The sequence below is a fragment of the Aedes aegypti genome, chromosome 2 (genome assembly GCF_002204515.2).
Source record: "Aedes aegypti strain LVP_AGWG chromosome 2, AaegL5.0 Primary Assembly, whole genome shotgun sequence".
NCBI lineage: Eukaryota > Metazoa > Arthropoda > Insecta > Diptera > Culicidae > Aedes > Aedes aegypti.
The window spans coordinates 31,192,295-31,215,860 of NC_035108.1; the positions used below are offsets into that span (position 1 = coordinate 31,192,295).

General features: G+C 42.0%; 1 protein-coding gene across 13 annotated transcripts in view; it reads right to left on the reverse strand.

The window, feature by feature from the left end:
* LOC5574095 overlaps positions 1 to 23,566 on the reverse strand; it is a 217,681-nt gene that overhangs the window by 11,319 nt on the left and 182,796 nt on the right. For 7 of the 13 annotated variants that reach the window (XM_021840421.1, XM_021840423.1, XM_021840422.1 and 4 more), the window contains 6 exons: positions 18,359 to 18,742; positions 17,549 to 17,557; positions 4,746 to 4,799; positions 3,585 to 3,794; positions 2,076 to 3,132; positions 1,539 to 1,816 (listed from right to left, as the gene is read on the reverse strand). In XM_021840421.1, the coding sequence (XP_021696113.1) occupies positions 1,539 to 1,816; positions 2,076 to 3,132; positions 3,585 to 3,794; positions 4,746 to 4,799; positions 17,549 to 17,557; positions 18,359 to 18,742 (1,992 nt within the window). The remainder of the gene's footprint in view (positions 1 to 1,538; positions 1,817 to 2,075; positions 3,133 to 3,584; positions 3,795 to 4,745; positions 4,800 to 17,548; positions 17,558 to 18,358; positions 18,743 to 23,566) is intronic. The other 6 variants (XM_021840425.1, XM_021840427.1, XM_021840429.1 and 3 more) reach the window with 5 other exon arrangements.

The following is a 23,566-nucleotide window of genomic DNA, read 5'->3' on the forward strand; positions in this document are numbered from 1 at the left end:
AATCATGGCTTACTACAAATGGTTTCACAACACTTTTGTATTATGAAATAAAAAAAGAATTCATTACAAATTTTAGGACCCAATTCCTGAAGAATCGGTGGGGAAGTCACGTAGAACTCTATGGGTTTACGATCAATACCCGGATTCTCTGCAACAATAACCGTAATTTTAGAGTAATTCCTATAAGTTTATGATACCAGATTTTTCTTTGGAAATTTATGTAATGATTACACAAATTGTCTATACGTTGTTTCATAAACTCCATAGCGATTATTTCAGAAATATTTCCAGATTATCGTCAAAAGAAGTGAATCAAAAGTGTTAAATACAATCCGTTTCCATATCAAGATATTTAACCAAAAAATATCACGATTTCCGTCTGATTTAGTTTTTTAGAAATTCAAAAAGTTAATACAAAAAATATTTTGCTCACATTCAAGAATTTCTCTGTCGTTTCTGGAAATTTGACAGGTGATTCTAAAAATCAAGTTTTCCGATATCCTGGTAAGGTCCTTAGGAGAATTCCTAGCATGACTGTTCACTGGAGCCCCGGCAGATTTTAGAAATTCTCTCAAAACTATTGGTATATTTCTGTAATCGTCCATAGTGGTTTTGAAATGAAATAAGTAAGGTGAATTCCGGGCGAGATTTGTTAGTGGATCAGCCAGACATTTCCACAGAAAATTAGGGGATTTGTTCAGTAGGAGTTCTCCAAGATTTTGCCAGTTTAAAAAATCGCAACTTAAGCTACCAGCACACCATGGCAAATATTTGGCTTGTATTACTACAGAGCCAAACAAATATTTGATATTGCAAAGATTTTGTCAGAGTTGAAACCGATGTTTTTCTGTTGATTTATGCTTAGTCAAATATTTGCACATTTGGAAAAGCATGTACTGATAGCTTAATATCTACCAAGGATGTCATAAGGAATTTGTTAAAGATGTTGAAAGTAGTTGAAAATTCAAGAACATATCTTACTAGAAACGCCGCACAAGAGCTAGTCATGTAAAAATAGGCAAATGTAAACAAAGTTGTGGATTTTTCAGTCTTCTGGAGTTAAAACGAACATACTTTGGAGAAACATTGTTATCGAGTTAATCATAAATCCATAGACAAGATTGTCAGATCAGGAGCCTTCGGTAGCCAAGTTGTTAGAGTCCGTGGCTACAAAGCAAAGCCAAGCTGAAGGTGGCTGGGTTTGATTCCCGGTCGGTCCAGAATCTTTTCGTAATGGAAGTTTCCTTGACTTTCCTGGGCATAGACTCGGTATACGAATGCGAAAACGGTAACTTTGGCAAAAAAGCTCTCAGTTAATAACTGTGGAAGTGCTCATAAGAACACTAAGCTGAGAAGCAGGGTCCGTCCCAGTGAGGACGTTAATGCCAAGAACGAGAAGAAGACAAGAATCTTTGAAAGTAGTTTTTCAACGATTTTGGAAAGAAACCACGTACCTATGACTGTGACCGTGGACACGCCTTTGCTTTTAGTTTTAGGAAAACCTAATATGTTGCTCAGTAGAACAAGAAATAACTCACCTGATCGGTAGACCACTGCTCAACAGGACCATTCTTCCACTGGTGCGCATCCCGGATACGATCGCTCGAGAAGCTGGACGTCGACCCCGACAGGTCCAGTGTCCGGCTCGGCGAATACGCCCCCGGTGACGTTGACCCACTGGACACACTCGACGGCGATGGAGGTCCCTGCGATCCGGTTCCCGCCGATTGGCCGACTTGCGGCGACGACGACTGCTGCTGTTGCCACGGGCTGCTACTTCCTGGAGGAGATAGATTTTGTGGAAGAATGTTTTTCACTGCACGTCCGCATTCCGAAAGAGTGGAGAAAGTGAAATAGAAAGAAAGAAAAACGCCAAAAGAACTACGATTATCTTTTGGTTCCTCTACGGTGGATGCGCGCTTGGACACATCCGTTGGTACAATAGCGACAAAAATCAATATTATATGCATCACACTTATTGCCGGAAACTGGTTGGTTGCAAAATTTTGATCGAAGCGTACGAAAATTCACACTGAAGGTACACAACACGCAGATGATTGTTACTATGGTCTTACCTTTCGGTTGCGCTTCGTTGACTGCTTTTTTGATTTCGAACAGAAGGTTCTGAGATAGGGATGCGGCAGGGCTGATGTGTCGCTGGTTGATTTCGGAGTAGTCGTCGCTAGAGTCTCGCGAAGAACCGTCATCCCCGGTTCGTCTTTCGGCTAGTCGTTCCTTGAGCTGTTCTGCAAGCATTGGCGGCGTGATGCCTTTCAGTCCTTTGGGCCTCCGCGAGGGGTACATCCAACTGTCACTGGACACGCCGCTATCCTTGAGTTTGTCTGTGGATGATCCCAGATCGCTGTCGTAGGAGGAAGCATTGAGATCGGACCCATAACTGGAATTGAGTTTGTTGTTGTCCGACGGTGGATTCCGGTAGATGTTCGGAATGGTTGTGTGCTGAGTTTGCCCAGCGTTGTGATGGTTTTCGCTGCGGTCCTTGTTGACCTGAGCGTACACCGGAAGACCAGAATTCTCCTGACCATTTTTGACGTTGTTCAGCTGCCTGTTGATGATCTGCGGGGTGCTGTAGAGGCCGGTATACTCGTGCGATATCGATGTGGAGTCGGTGATTTCCTCCTCGCTTTCGTCCAAGGCGCAATCGGAACCGCTATTGCTGTGACTCTTCTTTCCGGGAAGACTCCGTTTGGATAGACCGCCACGTGCTACCAGATCACTTTTACCTTTGTTCAGCGAGTTGTCCAACAGCTCATGCTGAGGAATGGCCGTGTCCAGTTCGTCGTCTTTCTGGGTGGGTAGTTTCCGCTCGACGGTGGCCGTTTTGCCGTCTTCACCTTCGCCATCGGGGGAAAGGTCGGAGAATTCCGTGTCCGACAGTTCGGTTTCCAGCTTCTGGAATACCGGCTTTGGTGGCTGCTTGCGACTCATTTGAGGAGTTAGCTTCAGGCTGGTACTATCGTATGGCAGTATCACTGGGAACCCGGCCTTCCGCTGGGTTTCCTGCAGTTCCTGTTCCAGGTGGATCACCCGGTCCTTAAGTTTCTTGACCAGTGCGTTGTATTCAGTGTCTTTCTCCTGCAGATGCTGCAGATAGTATTCTTGGAATTGGATCTGAAAAAATATATCATAGATGAGTTTCTTTGTTAGATACAGCAAGGTTTTCAGGAAAACCTCTAAACTTAGTTTGATCTAAACAGTTGAGAACTATATTTTAAATCCTATGGAATTCGTGGTCGATTCACTGGTCCCAGAAGAGATTATAATTTGACATGAAGTTGAAAAGTCATTAGGTTAACAAACAGGGGAACTTATAGGTGCTATTATAGCAAACAAAAAATTAAAAATCGGTACGTAAAATGAAGAAAATGGTCCTGAAAGTGTTAACACAGAATGTAACAATTAGAACAATTTCCTTTAAAATCCAAATACGATTCTGTGCAACAAGGCCTGTAGATGGCTAGTGAGCAACGTCTAATACGAAGAAAAGCGTGAAGTGTGATCGAAGGCAATTTCGCCAGTGTTACGTCTGTTTGTGTGCGGTGATAAATTGAAGTATCACTCACCATATCCCGCTCTCGGTGCTGGAACTCGCGCAGAATCTTCTTCACGCGGCCGTACTTTTTCTCCAGCGTGACGTACTGGGCCTGGCTCTGCTGTAGCATATTCTGATAGTTGTTCGCTTCCTTCTTGATGTTGGCCAGCTCCCGTTCCGTTTGCTTCATTCGCTCGGCCAACAACTCCGCCTCGTTACAGTTTTGCTGGTACTTGATGAGCTGGGATTTCGAAGAGTTCGGGGGATGGGAAAGCGGTTATCAGAATGCGCCAAATTGTTTGAATTCATCGAAGGCACGATATCAAAAAGATTGGCAACATTTTTAGGGCAGAGACTTTTGAATAACTTATTAGATTAAGTGTTCAAGGGTTTAACAGTACCAGAATTTTTGATATCGACTCAAAGTTTGATTAACAAGAAAAAACCAAGAGATACCCCACTATCCAAAATCTAACAAAAATGTCCCGAAGGGATCCGTATGGAGCTCAACCAAACATCGTGTGCAGTGGTCCTCTCGTTAAGTGTACCTATGTATAATGTGTCTGTGTCATACAATTTGAACAATTCAAACGAAACTTCCTGTTCTATTAGTGATTATCAGTTCGGTGCCAGGTGTATAGAAAGTGTTACGTTAAACGACTGACTGTGTGTACTAGTGGTAGGTGTGTAAAACGATATTATATTTTTTGGCAAATGCAGGTGTAGGTTATTAAGTGGTAAAGGACATATTACAACTGGACGACACACCATCAAACAATTGCCACGGGAGGTGGTTTCGCAAAACAGGGGACAAACACAGGTGATTCGCGCGCTTCGGTTGGGGAATTACATGGTTATACAAAAACAGCTCAAATGCGTACACAACACACGTGTTTATGCAGAGGATCGGGTTAGACTTGGTAAGATATTTAGAAGCGAAAAGGCGATTGATTTCCGATTTGAGGGTGGTAATTTTGGTGCGTTCGATTCGCCAGATAGCATTTATATATCTTGGTTGAAGGGTTAGTAAAAGGTAGAAAGTGTAGTTGGACAAAAGGGTACTTTTTAACTGTTACCTTTGTTCAAAAATTTCAAATAGGGAATGAGTAAAATTGCCGAGAGAAATGGGGCGCAGAAAGAGAGATAGACGGAGGGAAATATGATTATGTTGTAGGCATAAAATACGACTTACCTGTTGTTTGAGGTTAAGGATATCGCCCTCATGCAGTGCAATGGTTTTAAGATTCTGGAAATTTTATATACGGCAGGGGTTTTATTTATCTCAGTACAAATATAATTTCATTTTTTTTTTTGGTTTTTGGGATAGAATACGTAGACAGGCGATTATAGGGGTGAGAAAATAAGATGGGCAGCAAGTTTAGATGAGTAGGGGATACAATGCATTCCATGGGGGGGGCAGTAATTGCTATACGCAATATTGTTGCAAAAGTTTTCAGAAGGGTACTGTTTCTCATGCAGGCAAATCTAATAATACAAGAATCCTTAATTTAAATAAACGGTCAAACGACAACAATTAACCAACATTCTCAAATCGATAACAGCTTGGTTAGCGTGATTTCGTAGGAAAGGATAATTTCATGACTGGATTGGAAAATCAGAAAACAAGAGATTGTAACAATTAAAACCCGAAGGGCTGAATTAGGGTTGAAGGCTTTTATGAAGCGAATCAAAGAAATTTCAATGTAGCGAAAGAGAAGTGTTAGAGTTGGAGAACACAAATAATTCGCCGATGCAACAAGAGGTTCAAAAGCTCTAGAAAATGTGGGGTAGAAATAGTTTCAACTGCAATATATTTTAAATCAAACTACTTTGCTTAGTAAAATAAGCTTCAGTTTTTGTTCATCACGACATGCCAAGTAACCATGCCGCACTCTATTTCCATAGTTGAGAAATGGATGAAGTCTAGGAAACTAGGACTGGCCCGTCACAAGACTGAGGTGGTGGTGGTCAATAACCACAAGTCCGAGCAACGGGCGCTTATCTCGGTAGGTGATTGCACTATAGAGTCCAAGCGATCCCTTAGGCATCTTGGGGTAATGATCGATGACAAGCTCAACTTCGCTAGCCGCGTTGAATATGCCTGTAAAAGGCATTCACGGCTATAGCGGCGCTTTCGAGGATGATGTCTAACAGCTCTGTTCTAATTGCTAGCAAACGCAAGCTCCTGGCAAGCGTGTCGCTATCCATACTAAGGTATGGAGGACCAATCTGGTCAAAAGCGCTTAGAAAGAGCAGAAACCTAAAGCGGTTGGAAAGCACGTACAGGATAATTGTGCTTATTCTGCGCGGCGTGTGAGGTGAGACGAGTCGAATGAGGTGACAATCGCTCCCATTTGATTAACATTAGTCGTCTCACGTCACTCGAGGTGAGAGCGACTCGTCTCGACTCACACGCCGCGCAGAATAAGCACGAATGTGCTTAAGAATAGCAAGTGCATACCGGACGGTATCTAAAGAAGCCGTGTGGATCATAGCCGGGATGACGTCCACCGGGCTCTTCTCAAGAAAGATGTTCAATGCTTCAACCAAAGGGGTACCATAGGAGTCCGCGACACGTGTAAAGAGGAAACGCTCAGAAGCTGGCAGCAGAAATGGGATAACTACACTAAGGGTAGATGGACCCATCGGCTAATACCAAATGTGTCAGATTGGTATAGTAGAAACCATGGGGAAGTGAACTTCCACCTGACGCAGTTTCTGTCAGGACATGGTTGCTTTAGACAGTACCTGCATAGGTTCGGGCACTCAGAATCTCCTGCGTGCCCCAATTGTGCTGGTGTGGAGGAAACAGCGGAGCATGTCGTTTTCGATTGCCTCCGTTTCATTGTTGTAAGAGGTCGCATGCTCACTACATGCAAAGGGGACACGTCCCCCGACAATATAATAGAGACAATGTGTGCGGATACCGAGTGCTGGAATGCAGTAACTACGGCTGTCACTCACATTATGTGAGAATTGCAGCGCCTATGGCGCGCCAACCAAGAGTTGGCTGCATAGGATTAGCCCTGCCGAGGCTGGTCCCTTGTAACATTGTTTAAGTCGGCTAGGAGAAGCAGTTTGCCTAGGCTACTTCTGCTACACGTTTCCCTCCCCGAAGAAATACCGTAAGATGGTTCCGGGGAGATAAGGGTCTGAGGCCAAGGGTAATGTCGATGCACTGTTCACCACTTGAGCAATTCTAGAAGAATTGCTCAAGCACAGTGCATAGGTTGGTTTTAGCGGGTCGTCGTTGGTGCGTCATCCCCGCATTCCCTGAGTTACCTTCACAGGGGATCTGTTTGCAGATTTCCCCCTTGTAAAAAAAAAACGTGCCAAGTAACCATGCTGCAATCAGTGATTGAATCCTGAGAAAATTTATAGAATCTCTCACTTATCGCTCTCTGTAACAATCATGGTTTGCAGCACATTATGAGAGCTCTCAACCTGGAAGACACTATTGGCATCGGATGTTCGGAATTGTGCTTCTAAATCAAATGAGAACGAAATCTGCAATGCCTGGCTGCAATTAACGCATAAGTACAGTGTATATAAAGCTAGCATTGCTGTATAACCACAAGCAAAGTTGATTTAAATTGGGAAAGGGCCCCCCAAATGTCGAGTTAATGTTATAAATTATAACTTCACCCAGAATTCAGTACAGATTTCGCCTCTAGGATTTCAAGCAGAATCCTCCAGAAACCGAAAGAACTTTTGGTTGATAGCTCTAAAAGCAATTTCCGCACACCATTAGGAAAAATTGAGAGCACACGATTTTCCAAAAATTCCTGCAAATGTTTCCAAGTAACTTCTTTACGAGATCGTCTCCAGTTTAACCTTTTTTTAAATATATTACTTGAGGAGATAGTTCAAAACTTACTCCACAAATTATAGGAATCGCTCAATTGAATTCTTTAGAAACTCATACATAAATTATTGGATGAACTACTTTTGCAGTTCAATTCGATGTTCCCATAGCGAATCTACAAACAATCAGAGTTCATTGCTTTTCTTCAGTAAAATTCAAGAACGATTCTCTATTGTGGCGAACACATGAGCACAGCAACCGTAGCGTTACTACCTATATCCTGTGCTTACAGATATTACAACTGGAAGCTTAATGAGCGGATAAGGGAAATCAACACAAATGAAAACCTCAACAATATGTAGGGGTCATTTGCAGAGTTATGAGCAGCGCGAGAGGTGACCAAAGAAGACCCAGGAAGTGTTGATTTGATGAGGAGTGCCAGAAGGTGACAAATGAAAAGAATGTTGCCAGTAACCAGACTTTATAATACGTCGAAGTATATGAAATTCAAAACCTCTGGGCAAATTAAGCTGATTCTTATTTAGCAACAAAACGCCAGAGATACAGATCTAGATCATGTCAGCGATAGGAACATAGCTCCCCAGGTAACATTGGTAGCTGAATAACAGTTTATTCAGCTGGAAGAGGCTATTATAGATAGGAACTCCACGCGGTATAACAGATTCACAGGGATGAAGTCAGAAGATGAGATGCTACTGAGTTTCAAATCTGTCAAATCTATTGTTTTGGTTCACTCACATATTGTTGAATTGTTTCCTAGGCTCTGAATTGCGAATGCAATGCAAGTTCTGCAACTACAGTCTGATTAACTTGCGTCAGTGAACGATAAGCTCCATGTAGAAGAAATATGCGATCCATGAGTAACTCTATTAGATCTACGGAGTGCCGAAAAGACCGAAAACCACAAGGCGGAATTATCAGAAGGCAGAATTCCATAAGGCGGAAGAGACTATAAGGCAAGATTACCAGAAGGTAGAATCAATCGAAAGACAGAAAACACCACAAGGCAGGAAACCTAAAGGGCAGAAAGTACCGAAAGGCGGAAAGCACCGGAAGGCAGAAAATACCGAAAGGCAGAGAAATCCGGAAAGCATAACGCACCGAAAAGCGGAAAGTAACGAAAGGCAGAAAAGACCTGAAGACGGAATCGACCGCAAAGCTAAGTACATGCCATAAGTATGATTATGGAGCATTCCAAAACTACATCCCACATTTTCCAAAGATTTTGCCAACCTACGTCACGCTTTATCCTATAGCTAATACAGTGGCTTTGGGTTTATTATACGCTTTTGTGTAACCCCTTTACATCCACCATCTTATTATATTAAATTTTCCTCTAAAGTTTTCCATCTTATTATATTTAAATGCCACCTTATATGTTTAATGGGAAACGTAAGAGTGTCCATAGAGGTGTTAAGGGAGCCAAAATCGCGTTCCAAGGCCATTTACGTCTTCTATGGGCACGCGTTTGGGGACCTTCCTTAGTCGAGTGGATAGAGTCCGCGGTTACAAAGCAAAGCCATGCTGAAGGTGTCTGGGTTCGATTCCCGGTCGGTTCAGGGTCTTTTCATAATGGAACTTTCCTTGACTTCCCTGGGCATAGAGCAGCCCTGCCCAACCTTTTTGAATCGCGGGCCAAATACCAGAAAATATATTCAACGGCGGGCCAAACTTTTTTAATGCAACATTTTTTTTGGCAACATCAAATATATGTGATAAAAATTTCAATTGAAGAAATAAAATATATATTTGCCTCAATGATAATCTTGCCGAAGTATCTATTAGAATTGTGCTCATGATGATGTCCTGAACCCTGTGAGAATGTTTTCCAGGATTTAATAAAAAAAAAAAACAATCTCAGAATTCTATCAAAAATTTTCATAGGATTCTGTCAGAATCTTATCTAGTATTATATGATAATCCTCTTCAGAGTTTTCTAAGAATGAATTGCCGGATGTGAAAATCGTACTTAGCATTCCTTCAGAACTCCGCCCAAAACTTTTTAGACTTCAGATTCAGCCTGTCCTGCTCAGAATTCCGTTAGAAATTAACTTAGGATTATGTGAGAAACATTCACAGGATAATGTCCTGGATTCAGTAATAAGCCTGCCTAGGATTTTGTGTAATCATACGAAACATTTTGAGAAATTTTGCTCTATATTCGGTAACAATTCATGCCCAAGTTTGCCATTAGTGTAAAAATGCATCGAAATCAAACCACGAGTTTTCAATAGTACAAATCTAGAGAACCAGATAATCGAGTGACCAGTTTTCTAGATTTGTGCTCTTGAAAATTCGAGGTTTGGCTTCGATCAACTTCATCTAAAATTTATGTGAGAATCCTGTATTAAATTTTATATTTTTTTAATCTGGTTAATATTTGTTATAATCGTTCTTCAGTATGAAATTCATGCTCAGGAGTTTGTGACAATCCAACTAATGATTCAAACATGATATATATTTAGTTTTGTTCATTTATTGGGGAAGAAATTTATTGACTAGATTTCTTGTACTTCTTCCTCAAAAATGATGGCAAGTGTTGAAGCTATTTCACACATACATCTATATATTTAGAACGATCAAAAAACTTTGTTGAAGAACCTTCAAAATAAAATAGCTTAAAATTGAAGAATCTATAATTGTAATGATTAGCCTTGGAATGTTGAAACATCTACTTGGTTGTGCTACAAAAGGGCCAGATATGAGAAGTAGCTTGAAAGTCTTCGTGGGCCGCACAAAATGAGGTGGCGGGCCGGATGCGGCCCGCGGGCCGTACGTTGGGCAGGCCTGGCATAGAGTATCATCGCACCTGCCACACGAGATACGAATGCGAAAAATGGCAACTTTGGCAAAGAAAGCTCTCAGTTAATAACTGTGGAAGCGCTCATAAGAACATTAAGCTGAGAAGCAGGCTCTGTCCCAGTAGGGACGTAATGCCAAGAAGAAGAATAAGAAGACGGGGGACGCAGAATTTCAGATGAGGCGTGGGTAAATGAATTTAGGGTTTGTGTCTTACTTCTCCCTCCAATCACGGGGTTGATGGTCTGATGGCTACCGCTTCTGCTTCATAAGCAGAAGGTCATGGGTTCGCAGTGCGCATCGTACCTTCGTGCTGTGCGTACACGAATTTTCTCTGCTCTTGGAAGTTTTCTTAAAAACTACCTAAAGCAATAAAACAGTACTTTTCAGTGCTACAAAAACAGTACTTTTCAGTGCTAAAATTAAAAACGGTACTTTTCAGTGCTACTAAAACAGTACTTTTCAGTACTATTTTTCTACTATTGATCCCTTTACGATCCTTGTTTGGACCCGTGCCTTCGATTTTTCGTTGGACCCGTTGGCGAAAGCTAGCGGTGGTAATCCTTCTTGGACACCGTCATGGGAAAAAACCTCTCGAAGGTCACGTCTTCTTTCGTTTATTAACTAAACATGGTATCAACAACTAACAAAAGGAAGGGTGAATCTCTGAATTCACTACTTCCTTCCAAAAAAGTGGGTTTTAAAACTGTCACTACACGTGGCAAGAATGGAAGAAAGGACGTTTCTCCGGAATGCGAACTTTCTTCCAAGGGTGAAATGAATAATTGTATCGAAATGAGCAATCAGTTCGATGCTCTAGACAAATTTTCCGAACACCAAATCGAAGCAGCCTCTAGCCCAGGCTTTTTGATTCAAGTGAGGAAGCAAAGAGTGCCGCCTATCGTGGTCAGTTGTTCCGAATTTGGGGGATTTAGGCAGGAGATCTTGAACTCCATTAGGGGAATCAAGGTTTCCTTCCAAATCGCAAAGAAAGGAGACTGTCGCGTTTTGCCGGAAACTCTTAAAGATCGTGAGCTTCTTCTCAAACATCTTGAAGAGAAGAAGCACAAATTTTTTACTTATGACGACAAAACTGAACGTTTGTTCAAAGTTGTCTTGAAAGGTCTCTCAAGTGACTATAAATCACCTGAAGAGATCAAAAATGGAATAAATGATTTACTTGGATTTTCCCCAGTCCAAGTAATCATTATGAAAAAGAGAACCCAATCTGGCATTGTTCGGAAAGGGCTTTCTCAAGAATATTATTTAGTTCACTTTAACAAAAACGAACTAAATAATATTAAAGCTTTAGAAAAATCTAAACTTATGTTCGATGTCCGTGTGACGTGGGAACATTTCCAGAAACCTGGAGGAAATTACCAGAACCCCACTCAGTGCCGTCGGTGCCAAAAGTGGGGTCATGGTACAAAAAATTGTCGCATGGATGCTAAATGCATGATTTGCGGAGGTTCTTCTCACGCCAAAGACGTCTGTCCAGTGAAGGAAGATACCACCAAATTCATATGTTGTAATTGCGGGGCTAACCATAAGTCCAATTTTTGGAATTGTCCTTCACGCAAAAAGGTCATTGAGGCTCGTGCCAGGCAAATGAAAGATAATATCCGTTACGATAACGGTCGTTTCCGGAATTTGCCTGGTAGAGTATCGAACAATGCTCGTTTTTCAGTTAACGATCGCTTGATCATGAATCATAGCCATCAGGAAGATCATAATCATGCTCATTCACAAACTAATTTTAATCCGTCGGGTAGCCGTTCGAATCTTTCTATTTCGAATGTATCTACCCACGGTAAATCTTTTGCCGATATCGTAGCAGGAAATTCGAACTCCTCCCCTGTTCGATCCATGGGTACCTATTCTACTTGTTTCAAATCAAATGGAAAAAACCCTACCGCCATAGGTAATTCCGCTTCTTCGTCTACCGGAAATTCTAATGGGAAATCACATGACATGTCTGCCTCTGATTTTAATTTTCTAACTGAACAATTGAATCTAATGATTGATGCAATGTTCAAAGCCACCACTATGACTGAAGCAGTCCAAGTAGGTGTAAAATTTACAAATCAAATTGTTATTGGATTACGTTTTTCTAATGGATCCAAATAATAATTTAAATATTTTGAATTGGAATGCTCGTTCTCTGAATGGTAAAGAGGACGAGCTGTTTAATTTTCTTACGGTTAATAACATGCATATAGCAGTTATTACCGAAACTTATTTAAAACCTGGATCCAAACTAAAAAAAGATCCTAACTTTTTTGTTTATCGTAATGATCGACTTGATGGGGCATGTGGGGGAGTTGCAATCATCATTCATAGGCGTATAAAACATCAACTGTTTTCGTCATTTGAAACTAAAGTTTTTGAAACTTTAGGTGTTTCTGTTGAAACACAGTTTGGTAAATATACTTTCATAGCTGCCTATTTGCCTTTTCAATGCTCTGGACAGCAAGTTAATTTGCTCCAAACTGACTTGCGAAAATTGACTCGCAATAAGTCAAAATTTTTTGTCATTGGTGACTTTAATGCCAAACATCGGTCATGGAATAATTCTCAAAGTAATTCCAACGGCAGAATTTTATTTGATGAGTGCTCTTCAGGATATTTCTCAATTCAATACCCTGATAGCCCCACATATTTTTCCTCTTCTAGAAATCCATCTACGATTGATTTGGTCTTAACCGACTCTAGTCATCTTTGTAGCCAACTGATTACTCATGCTGATTTTGATTCTGATCATGTCCCTGTTACATTTCAAATATCCCAAGAAGCGATTCTCAATCCTATCAGCTCCACTTTCAATTATTTACGAGCCGACTGGAATATATATGAAACGTATGTTGACTCCAATCTTGATGTTAACATTTCTTTAAAAACTAAACTTGATATTGACAATGCTCTTGAAACTTTAACAAATTCCATTGTTGAAGCCAGGAGCATTGCAATTCCAAAATGTGAAGTAAAATTTGAATCCGTGATTATAGACGATGATCTTAAACTCTTGATCCGTCTTAAAAACGTGAGGAGAAGGCAATTTCAACGCACTCGCGATCCTGTTATGAAAATTATATGGCAGGATTTGCAGAAAGAAATCAAGAAACGTTTTGCTCAATTAAGAAACAAAAATTTTGAAAATAAAATTTCTCAATTGGACCCTGGCTCTAAGCCCTTTTGGAAATTATCGAAAATCTTGAAAAAACCTCAGAAGCCAATACCGGCATTGAAAGAGGAAAACAAATTATTACTAACTAATTGCGAAAAAGCTCAAAAACTTGCTATGCAGTTTGAAAGTGCGCACAATTTTAATTTAGGACTTACTAGTCCAATTGAAAATGAAGTTACTCAGGAGTTCGAAAATATTCTCAATCAAGAGAACGTTTTCAAAAATGCCTGGGAGACTGATTTGGAAGAAGTGAGAACTATTATTAAAAAATTAAAAAACATGAAAGCTCCTGGCGATGATGGAATTTTCTACATCCTCATCAAAAAACTTCCAGAAAGTAGCTTATCATTTTTAGTTGATATATTTAACAAATGTTTTCAATTAGCATATTTTCCTGACAAATGGAAAAATGCTAAGGTTGTTCCAATTTTAAAACCAGACAAAAATCCTGCAGAAGCTTCTAGCTATCGTCCAATCAGTATGCTTTCCTCCATCAGTAAACTTTTTGAAAAGGTTATTTTGAACAGAATGATGGCCCACATCAACGAAAATTCAATTTTTGCCAATGAACAGTTCGGATTCCGCCATGGAAATTCGACCACTCATCAACTTTTACGTGTAACAAATTTGATCCGTTCCAACAAATCTGAAGGCTATTCTACTGGTCTTGCTCTTCTAGACATAGAAAAAGCATTCGACAGTGTTTGGCATGAAGGTTTGATCGTAAAATTGAAAAACTTTAATTTTCCAACATACATTGTTAGAATAATTCAAAGTTATCTGTCAAATCGTACACTTCAGGTTAATTATCAGAACTCCAGATCTGAAAGACTTCCTGTAAGAGCTGGTGTTCCCCAAGGCAGCATTTTGGGACCAATATTATACAATATTTTCACATCTGACTTACCTGAGTTACCTCAGGGATGTCAAAAATCTTTGTTTGCGGATGACACAGGCCTCTCCGCCAAAGGACGAAGCCTGCGTGTCATCTGTAGTCGATTGCAAAAAAGTTTGGATATTTTTTCTTCATACTTGCAAAAATGGAAGATTTCTCCTAATGCTTCCAAAACTCAACTAATAATATTCCCACATAAACCAAAAGCTCTTTATTTGAAACCTTCAAGTAGACATGTTGTCACGATGAGAGGGGTTCCAATAAATTGGTCAGATGAAGTTAAGTATCTAGGGCTCATTCTAGATAAGAATTTAACTTTCAAAAACGGGTGAAATCAACTCACCTGTAAAAAAACTGAACTGCTACGGCAAATGAAATGTAATATGTTGTTAACAAAATGTTAATTAAATCTTAAATTTGTTTTACCAAATTAGGATGATAGGGTTGTCAAATAACACAGAACACCTAGATATAAGAAATGAATGTAATGTTTGGAATGATACTAATAAAAAATTAAAAAAAAAAAAAAAAAAAAAAAAAAAAAAAAAAAAAAAAAAAAAAAAAAAAAAAACAAAGGTCATGGGTTCAATCTCAGGCCCGTCCCTTTCCTCGTACTTTGTAGGTGTATATCTCTCACTTGCTTCTATCTTCCATTCTAAATCTATCACACTCAAACTATTCGTTCATAGCAAACGCTAGAACCAGAGACGGACAAGAAACCGTTTCCCTAACGCTTTCCATTCTTCCGCATGCCTTTCCTTACGCCTGACTCATAGGCAGTCTGCTAACCACAAAAGCAAACCTCTCTGCCATGCCTTTTCCCCAATCCATACACTCCCGCATGAACTGGCGTAGATGCAGTGGTATATACGGTCTACGTGGGAGCCAGTATAATGCATCATCAATTCCCCCCCCCCTTCCCCACATTGGTCTGCATTCTGACGTGGCAGGCACCATTGTCGCCTAAAAATAGAAGATCACCAGCACTTATACACTGAGGATGCCTGTTAGTCCCAAGCAGTCATTCGGTTGGTTCCTTGTGTAAGTGCAGCTGATCTGGCGATACTGGAGTAGCATCCACGGGCGGCCAATCAAGCTCAAGCTCCCTCCAATCACTTTAAAATACATGATGTTCCCCTCTATCATTTTCCGCTTTTTGATACTTTCTAGGTACGTTTCGGTTTTTCCGCCTTTCGGTACTTTTAGCCTTTCGGTACTTTTTATGTTTCACGGTACTTTCTGCTGCCTGGTATTTTCCGTCTTTCGGTACTATTTGTTTTTTTGGTTTTTCTGTCTTCTGGTCACGCGAAAGAACGTTCAAGAAAGTGTTGACATTTCGTCAAACACTTAATTGACACTGTGTACCTACATTGTTATTAGGATTTTCACAAATTTTCCTTCCTTTCCACTAAATGCAAAATTGATCAAATATTGTTAAAATAATGGGTATAGGATATTTTGCATTACAAAAAATTAAATTAAAATTGCATATAAAAAAATGATGGTTTGTATGGATTAAATGACTAAAATGGTCATGCACTTGAACTAATACATAAATGTAGCTTTGAGGATTGATGAAAAAATAAAGAATCACCTTACCGTCTTAGTGTGTAAAGTTACTCAGTCAAATGATGTTTTCAAGTTACTATTTTTTCTGTTATTCCGCGTCATATTCGGGTCATTTGACTGCACTAAATTGACTATTGTTACATTCATATAGAACACATCAAACCATGCAGAATATTTTTTACGAATAATGTGCCTTTTAGAGCAAATGCAGAAACAAAGCAGCAAAAAGAAGCTAACAAAAGTTGATAAACGGTATGGAAGAACGAAAATAACTGATAATTTATAACTGTTTTGTCCGTAGGCCATGTGCTATGCTGCCCATACTCGCAATACAGTCCCATTAGGAAAATCATCATGTCGAGAAAAACGCATCTGAACCTTACTGCAAAATTTTTCGTAACGCCGCAGGTGGCAACATAAAATTCTGGTGTCATTACTCAACACATTATCATTACAGTATAAGAAAATGCTCAACAAATAAAATATTGTTAATGCAGTTTATTTTACTGTACAAATCCAAGATAATAGCAGGTGGGACTCGTTATCCGAGTACTTTTCACACCAAATTCAAATATACCCGCATACCAGTCCCATTACTTGGGACTCGCTTACTTTGTTATCGCGCACCTTGACACATTTGTTGGCTAGTCTTCCAAAACACTTTTCCTTTTGCTAAAATGTGCTAAAATTAGTGTTATTATATTTTAATTACAATAGTTCCTTCAAAACAATAAACTATACGGTGGTGATAGTGACAGTGTTCAAGACATTCCTGGGCTAGATGGTAGTGTTGCGGCCAGCCAATATGAATAGTACCTACCTTGGATTCATCAGCAGTACGTTTATGTTGGGTTGGAAACATATTCAATTCTAATAACTATCAAGGTATAAAATCGGTCAAGCTTTGGTAAGCCTGAGTTCGGCAAAATTGTTACAAATTTCTAAGATATGCCTTCTTATTTCTCATCTTTAGTTATCGCTAAAACACAGTTTGACCCTTCGACGATACCAGTGGGAAAAGCTTTCCACTCCACGTCGTTGGAAGATGAACCTACCGGAGGCGAAGATTTCGTTACTAATTGGCTAGAGGATGAGAGATGTGACAGGTATAGCTTTGACTTGAAGGAATGCTGTTTATCTTATTTATTGTTTAGAGTTTCGCAAGAATTAAAAACTTAATATGTTTCAACCATTAATATCACCAGTCATGTCAAGCAAAAACTGCATTTTTATGGAATAAAGGTGACTTAAAATACTCAAATTAGTAGTATTTCTTTTTCTTTTGAAATGATAACTACGATGCAAGATTACAGGAACCATAACAGGAAAGGGTTGGCTTGAATTTCATCGTAATCTACTAGTGGGACTGTTATGCGGGTACTTTCAATATGGGACGCACATAGTTTGGTATTTTTTTCGCATTTTGTCCATACAAAAATATAATTTTAGGTATGGTACCAAGAAGTACACTAATAATAAGTACGATTCACGAAGAAAACTAAAAAGTGATGAAAATTCAAATGGGACTGTTATGCGAGTATGGGCAGTATGATAGGAAAATAAAAAAACGTGAAAGGGGAAGCCAAGAAAATTAAGTGTAGGTACTAAATCAAAAACAAGGTTCGCCGCAGGCGCAAATGCTAATGAATAGCTCCATTTAGTGTGCTGAAGCTGAGAGGCGCAGCTTTGGCTAAGTATACAGAAAGGAATGGAATCAATTACCGCTTTATGCTGCCCAACACATTCCAATGATGCGCGCGATATGATTTTTTTATGGTTCGTTGTTAATAGTATGGGAGGATGAGACAAAAAGTAGAACGAGAAACGAGAAAAACTAAATCAGCACAGAGACCAAAAAGTAACGACACACGCACGGGAAATATTGCAGCATCACGCTCTCCAATGGGGGAGGTGTTTAATAATGTTAAAGGAAGCACACTGAAGCATGTCATTGTATGGATGGGTATTGTTATTTCCGGTGGCATGATATACTATAAATGAAATCCTACTTCGGACGCAGCATACAAACGGATCTCATTTGTTGTGAGAATTTTCCGTGAGACAATGAAACTCATTCAAGGAACCGCAACAGAAAGAGGCCTTTCATGGAAGCAAATTTCCACTCAGGTGAAAATAAGCGAAAAATGACGAAAGCATTTCCCGGTAGCGGGCGACTGGAATCCTGCTTATTTTATGATTCAGGTGAATTTCAATGTACCGCCGTGCGGGGTGACATTGGGCCTAGGGGGTGACTTTGACCGCCTCTTTCGATGCATCTCATGACTAGTAGGAACGTCAAAAAACTAATCTATGACCATTTATTGACTATTTAAAACGTATTCTTGAAGCTTGGCACATTGTTTTTATTACTCTGGCATTAGCTTGCTGTAAAAACATTGGCCCAAAGTCACCCTTATGGCCCAATGTCACCCCGCCTTACGGTATGCTGCTGTTTGCTCATGAGTCATGACACGGTGATTGATGAAAAAGGACAAGGCAAAGCGGGTTGGGTTGGAAAAAGCAATCAATTACCTCCTGCAATATTCGTCGGAGCGATTCTACATCGCTGGATCGGGCGGCTTCCGTTTCAAACAGTGATTCCGCGGTTGCCCCTGTTGGGCTGATTGGGCCCTCCGATACGCTGGAATTGGCCGACACCGGCAGGGTGGAGTCCTCGGATATCTCCGTATTCCGTCGGAGGTAATCTTCTAGTTGGCGTTTGACCCGTTCCTCCTTTTCGCGATCCGCCTGCAAGCTCTGTCGGATCAGTTGGGCGACCTCGGAATTTTCCGGATCACGCTCCCGTCCGATCTGGAACCGCACCAGACCGGAAGTGTTGCGCAATACCGAGGCGGCGTATGCCTGCGTAACGCCGACTAGACTCTTGCCATCGACTTCGATGATTTGATCGTTCACCTTTTGGAAGAAGGAAACCATGTTATTTCATTCTATGAACTGACTACAGAATGTCCGTATATTATCTGTTCGAGCCGTTCGCCCCGAATGATTTTTTTGTGAGTGCATCGCCCAGCCGCAGCCTGCTGAGTTGCGTGATGCACGAAAGGACATCGTGTGATGCAACCAGCCGCAGCCGCACGAAACGAGCGCGCAAAATTGAGCGCGCAAAAATTGAGGATTTTGCTACCCGTGATGGGAAGACATCTTTGTTCGCCGTGCTTCCAACGTGTTAAGACGTGTAGTCGCAATTAAAGCAAAGTGAATTCTCTTAATATTAAAGTTATGTAAATAGGTGTAAATAGAAGTTTGAACTGTTAAGCAAGTGTTTTCATCCGGTATCGGTTCCCTGGTTAAGTGGTCGTCTCGGAGATTCGTCGGTCCGCCTATGTCGAAGTTTTTTAAGAAATACAGTCCACTCTCGTACATAATTTTGGTCCTTCGAGCCGGATCGCGCGTGGTAAAGTGTCTTTCCGACTGTTCCGGAACCGGATGCAGAACCAGGAACTAGAATAGTGAAGTGCGATTCCGAAAAAGTCGGAAAATTTAAACTATAATGGTGTGAGCAAAATGGCCGCCATTGAAGAAGTGAAGTAGTGGAGCGACACCGCCATTTTGTTGAAGAGAAGTGTGGTGTGTTGTCGCCATTTTGGAAAATGTGCTGATGGTTTAAGCCATCGAAGAAAAGTGGTGTTACGAGCAATTAAGTGCTCAACTCCTGGGGAATACACCCCCGCTAAGCGAAGAAACAAATTGTGAAGCCTTGGTGTTCCGGATTGGCCACTGTGTCCATTAATTAGTGGAATCGGTTGCGTGAGCATAGACTTGGCTGTGTTCCCAACCAACGTCGAGCAGTGGGCTTGGCTTGAAGTGGTGTCCGCGGCATTCCGGAAAATAGCGTTGAGTGAAGTGGGTTGTTTCGAAATCCGTGTTTCGGTTCGGTCACTTGTGCCGAGTAGTGTCCGGTTGCGTGAGCATAGACTTGGCTGTGTTCCCAACCATCGTCGAGCATAGGGCTTGACTTGATGCGGTATCCACGGTGGCATGCCGGAAAATAGTGAATCGAAGCAGCAGCAAATCGGAAAATCCGGAGCTAGTTCTGTACTTGGACAGTCTACTCTGGATTCCTCCACTCCATCAAGTAAGAAGCAGAAGAAGAAGTTCAGGTTGACTGAAAAGTTGGCCACCATGGAGAACATGCAGAGACTCGTCCGCCGTCGTGGCGCAGCCAAAGGTAAGGTTTCTCGTATCCTTAATACTATTCGCCCAAATGAAGAGGAAGTGGTCCAGCTCACGGAGGCTGAGATCAAAGTGTACATGAGGAAGTTGGAAGCTGCCCATAAGGACTACAACGATGCACACGATCAAATCACTAACGTGGTTTCGATTGATGACTACGAGCAGCATGAGCAGCAGTATGAAGAGTTCGATATCCTTCACGATTCCGTTGCAATTTTGTTGGAGGGTCAGCTCAACAGGATTAACGCAGCAGCTGCAGCCAATGCAAACGCGAGGAACCAGCAGGTACCGGTTGTAATCCATCAACCACTTCGCATGCCGGTTCCCACATTTGATGGCCGTTATGAGAGCTGGCCTAAGTTCAAGGCCATGTTCAAGGATCTCGTGGACAAGGGTCCAGATCCGCCGGCTGTTAAGTTGTACCATCTGGACAAGGCCCTAGTTGGTAGCGCAGCAGGTCTCATTGATGCCAAGACTATCAACGAAGGCAATTACGCCCACGCGTGGCAAATTCTGGAAGAGAGATTCGAGAATAAGCGTCATGCTATCGACTCTCACATTCATGGTCTGCTGAATCTCAAACGCATGACGAAGAAGAGTCATTTGGAGCTTCGTAGTCTGGTGGACGAGTGCAACAAGCATGTGGAGGGTCTCAAATTCCTGGAGCGAGACTTCGATGGTGTAGGAGAGGATTTCGTAATCCATCTGTTGGCTGCAGCGTTGCATAACGATGTGCGCCACATGTGGGAGTCAACCATTAAGCACGGTGAGCTTCCCGATTACGGCGAGATGCTGGCATTCTTGAAGGAGCAGACTTTCATCTTGGAGAGGGTCGAAGCCAGTAATCAGAAATCATCATCAGTTCCTGTTAGGTCTGTGTCTGTAGCCAGCAAGCCGTCGTTGCAGAAAATCCATGCAGCCGTTTCTTCAAGCGAGACGGAAATTAAGTGTGATTTTTGAGGAAAGGCACATGCCAATCATAATTGCGCTGAATTCAAGGCCATTCCTGTTCCGCAAAGATTGATTAAGGTGAGGGAGCGAAACGTATGTTTCAATTGTTTGAAAAGAGGTCATCGTGGAGTCGACTGTTCTTCGGACAAATCCTGTCTGAAGTGCAAACGTCGGCATCATAGTCTCCTTCACGCCGAAGAGAAGCCCAAGCAAGTTCCAGAACCATCAAGCCAGCCGCTCCCAAAGCAGGCTGTAGAGCAAGAACCAACACCATCGACTTCGACGACAGCCACATGTTCCAGTCTGGCTACCCGCTCGCAGCAAGTGCTGCTTCTCACAGCAGTAGTGGACGTTATGGACAAAAACTACCAGCCACATCCATGCAGAATATTGTTGGACAGTGGTTCTCAAGTGAATTTGATTTCACGAGCGATGGCAAACATGTTGGGCTTGAAGTTGAACTCCTCGAACGTCACGATGTTTGGGGTGAATAGCACGCAGACTCGGTCGTCTAATTGTGGTGTGGTACATCTCTCGTCAAGGTACAAAGATTTCCACGCCAAGGTCAAGTGTTTGGTAACTGATAAGGTAACATCAGATCTTCCTTCGTCGGTTATCAATATCAGCGCATTGGAGCTTCCCGCTGGCGTTCAGCTAGCCGATCCAAAGTTTTTCCAACCAAGTAAAGTGGACATGCTCCTGGGTAATGAATGGTTCCTGAAGTTGATGATGCCCGGAGAAATTACGTTGGCTGATAATCTTCCCGTTTTGTGTGAGACCCAATTTGGTTGGGTTATTGGTGGAGTGTTTGAAGAAGGTGCGTTAGCTGATGAAGCAGTTTACTCGCACACAGTCACGATGGACGAATTAAGCCAGTCCATTCAACGCTTTTGGGAAATAGAAGATGTGATTGGTGCCGACAAGCATGGCAGTGAAGAGGAGGAGTGTGAAGAGCACTTCATTGCGACTCATCGTAGAGATGCTTCCGGTCGGTACATCGTCGAGCTGCCTTTGAAGGAGTCCGTTAGCGAGTTGGGTGATTCCCGACCACTCGCATTGCGAAGGTTCCATGCGCTGGAGCGTAAGCTTTCGCAGCATCCAGATTTGAAGAAGCAGTATCAGGACTTCATGGACGAGTATGAGAGTCTTGGTCACTGTAAAGAAGTGGACGTAAGTAAGGATCCAGCAGGTGTCATCAAGTGGTACTTACCTCATCATGCAGTGCTGCGGCCATCGAATACCACTACTAAGTGCCGTGTGGTGTTTGATGCCTCTGCGAAGGTATCTGGCCGGTCGCTCAACGACGTTATGAAGATTGGAGCCAACATACAAAGCGATTTGCAGTCCATCTGTCTTCGGTTTCGCCTTCCATTACATGTGATGGCTACTGACGTGGCCAAGATGTACAGGCAGGTTCTGGTTAATCAGCGACATACGCCGTTATCTCGAGTGTTTTGGAGAAAGAGTTCATCTGATTCGCTACGTGTCCTAGAGCTGACAACGGTCACCTACGGCACAGCTTCCGCCCCGTTTTTGGCAACGCGGGCACTCTTGCAGTTGGCTCTCGATGAAGGCTCCAAGTATCCTGTTGCTGCAGACATTGTGAAGAATAGCTTCTATGTGGACAACGCTTTGTTCGGGTTCGATGATTTGAACGAAGCAAAAGAGGCTCAAGTGCAGTTGATCCAACTACTCAAGGCTGGTGGATTTCATTTGCACAAATGGGCTTCCAACAATCCTGTGTTGCTGGAGCGGATTCCGGAAGGCGATCGGGACGAGCTTGTCAGCATCGAAGAAAGTGGTTCTAGTGAAGTGATTAAAACGTTGGGACTAATGTGGAACCCAAAAATGGACGCTTTGCAGTTTGTATCCCTTCCAACAATAAGTGAAAATAGTGCAACCAAGCGGCAAGTGCTGTCGCTGATATCAAGAATGTTCGACCCGTTGGGTCTAGTGGCGCCGGTTATCGTAATCGGCAAACTTTTAATGAAGAGTATCTGGAAAGAAGAGTTGAAATGGGATGAAGAGCTCACAGGTAATCTGAAGAAAAAGTGTGACGAGTTCCTGAGTGCGTTAAGCAGTGTTACCAATCTTCGAATCCCTCGTCACGTGGTTGTTACTGGGGCCGTTGCATTTGAGTTGCACGGTTTTGGCGACGCAACTTTGGAAGCCTATGGTGCTTGTGTGTACATCAGGTCAATTGCACCTGGCCAAGCTCCTGTGGTGCAGTTATTATGTGCCAAATCGAAGATCGTTCCGAAAACAGTGTTGACCATTCCAAGAAAGGAACTTTTAGCAGCGCTTTTGCTGCATAGATTGGTGAAGAAAGTGTTGGCAGCATTAGCGCTGCCCTTTCAAGACATTTCGTTGTGGTCGGACAATCAAGTGGTGCTAGCATGGCTAGCGAAGAACCCGGAGCATTTAGAAGTGTTTGTGCGGAACCGGGTTTGTGAGATTAACTCTACCGGACATCAGTTCAAGTGGAAGTATGTGAATACACTGGAAAATCCAGCCGACGTAGTGTCACGTGGTCAGTCTGCCGAAGTTCTAGGCAAAAACGATCTTTGGTGGAACGGACCATTGTTCTTACGTAGT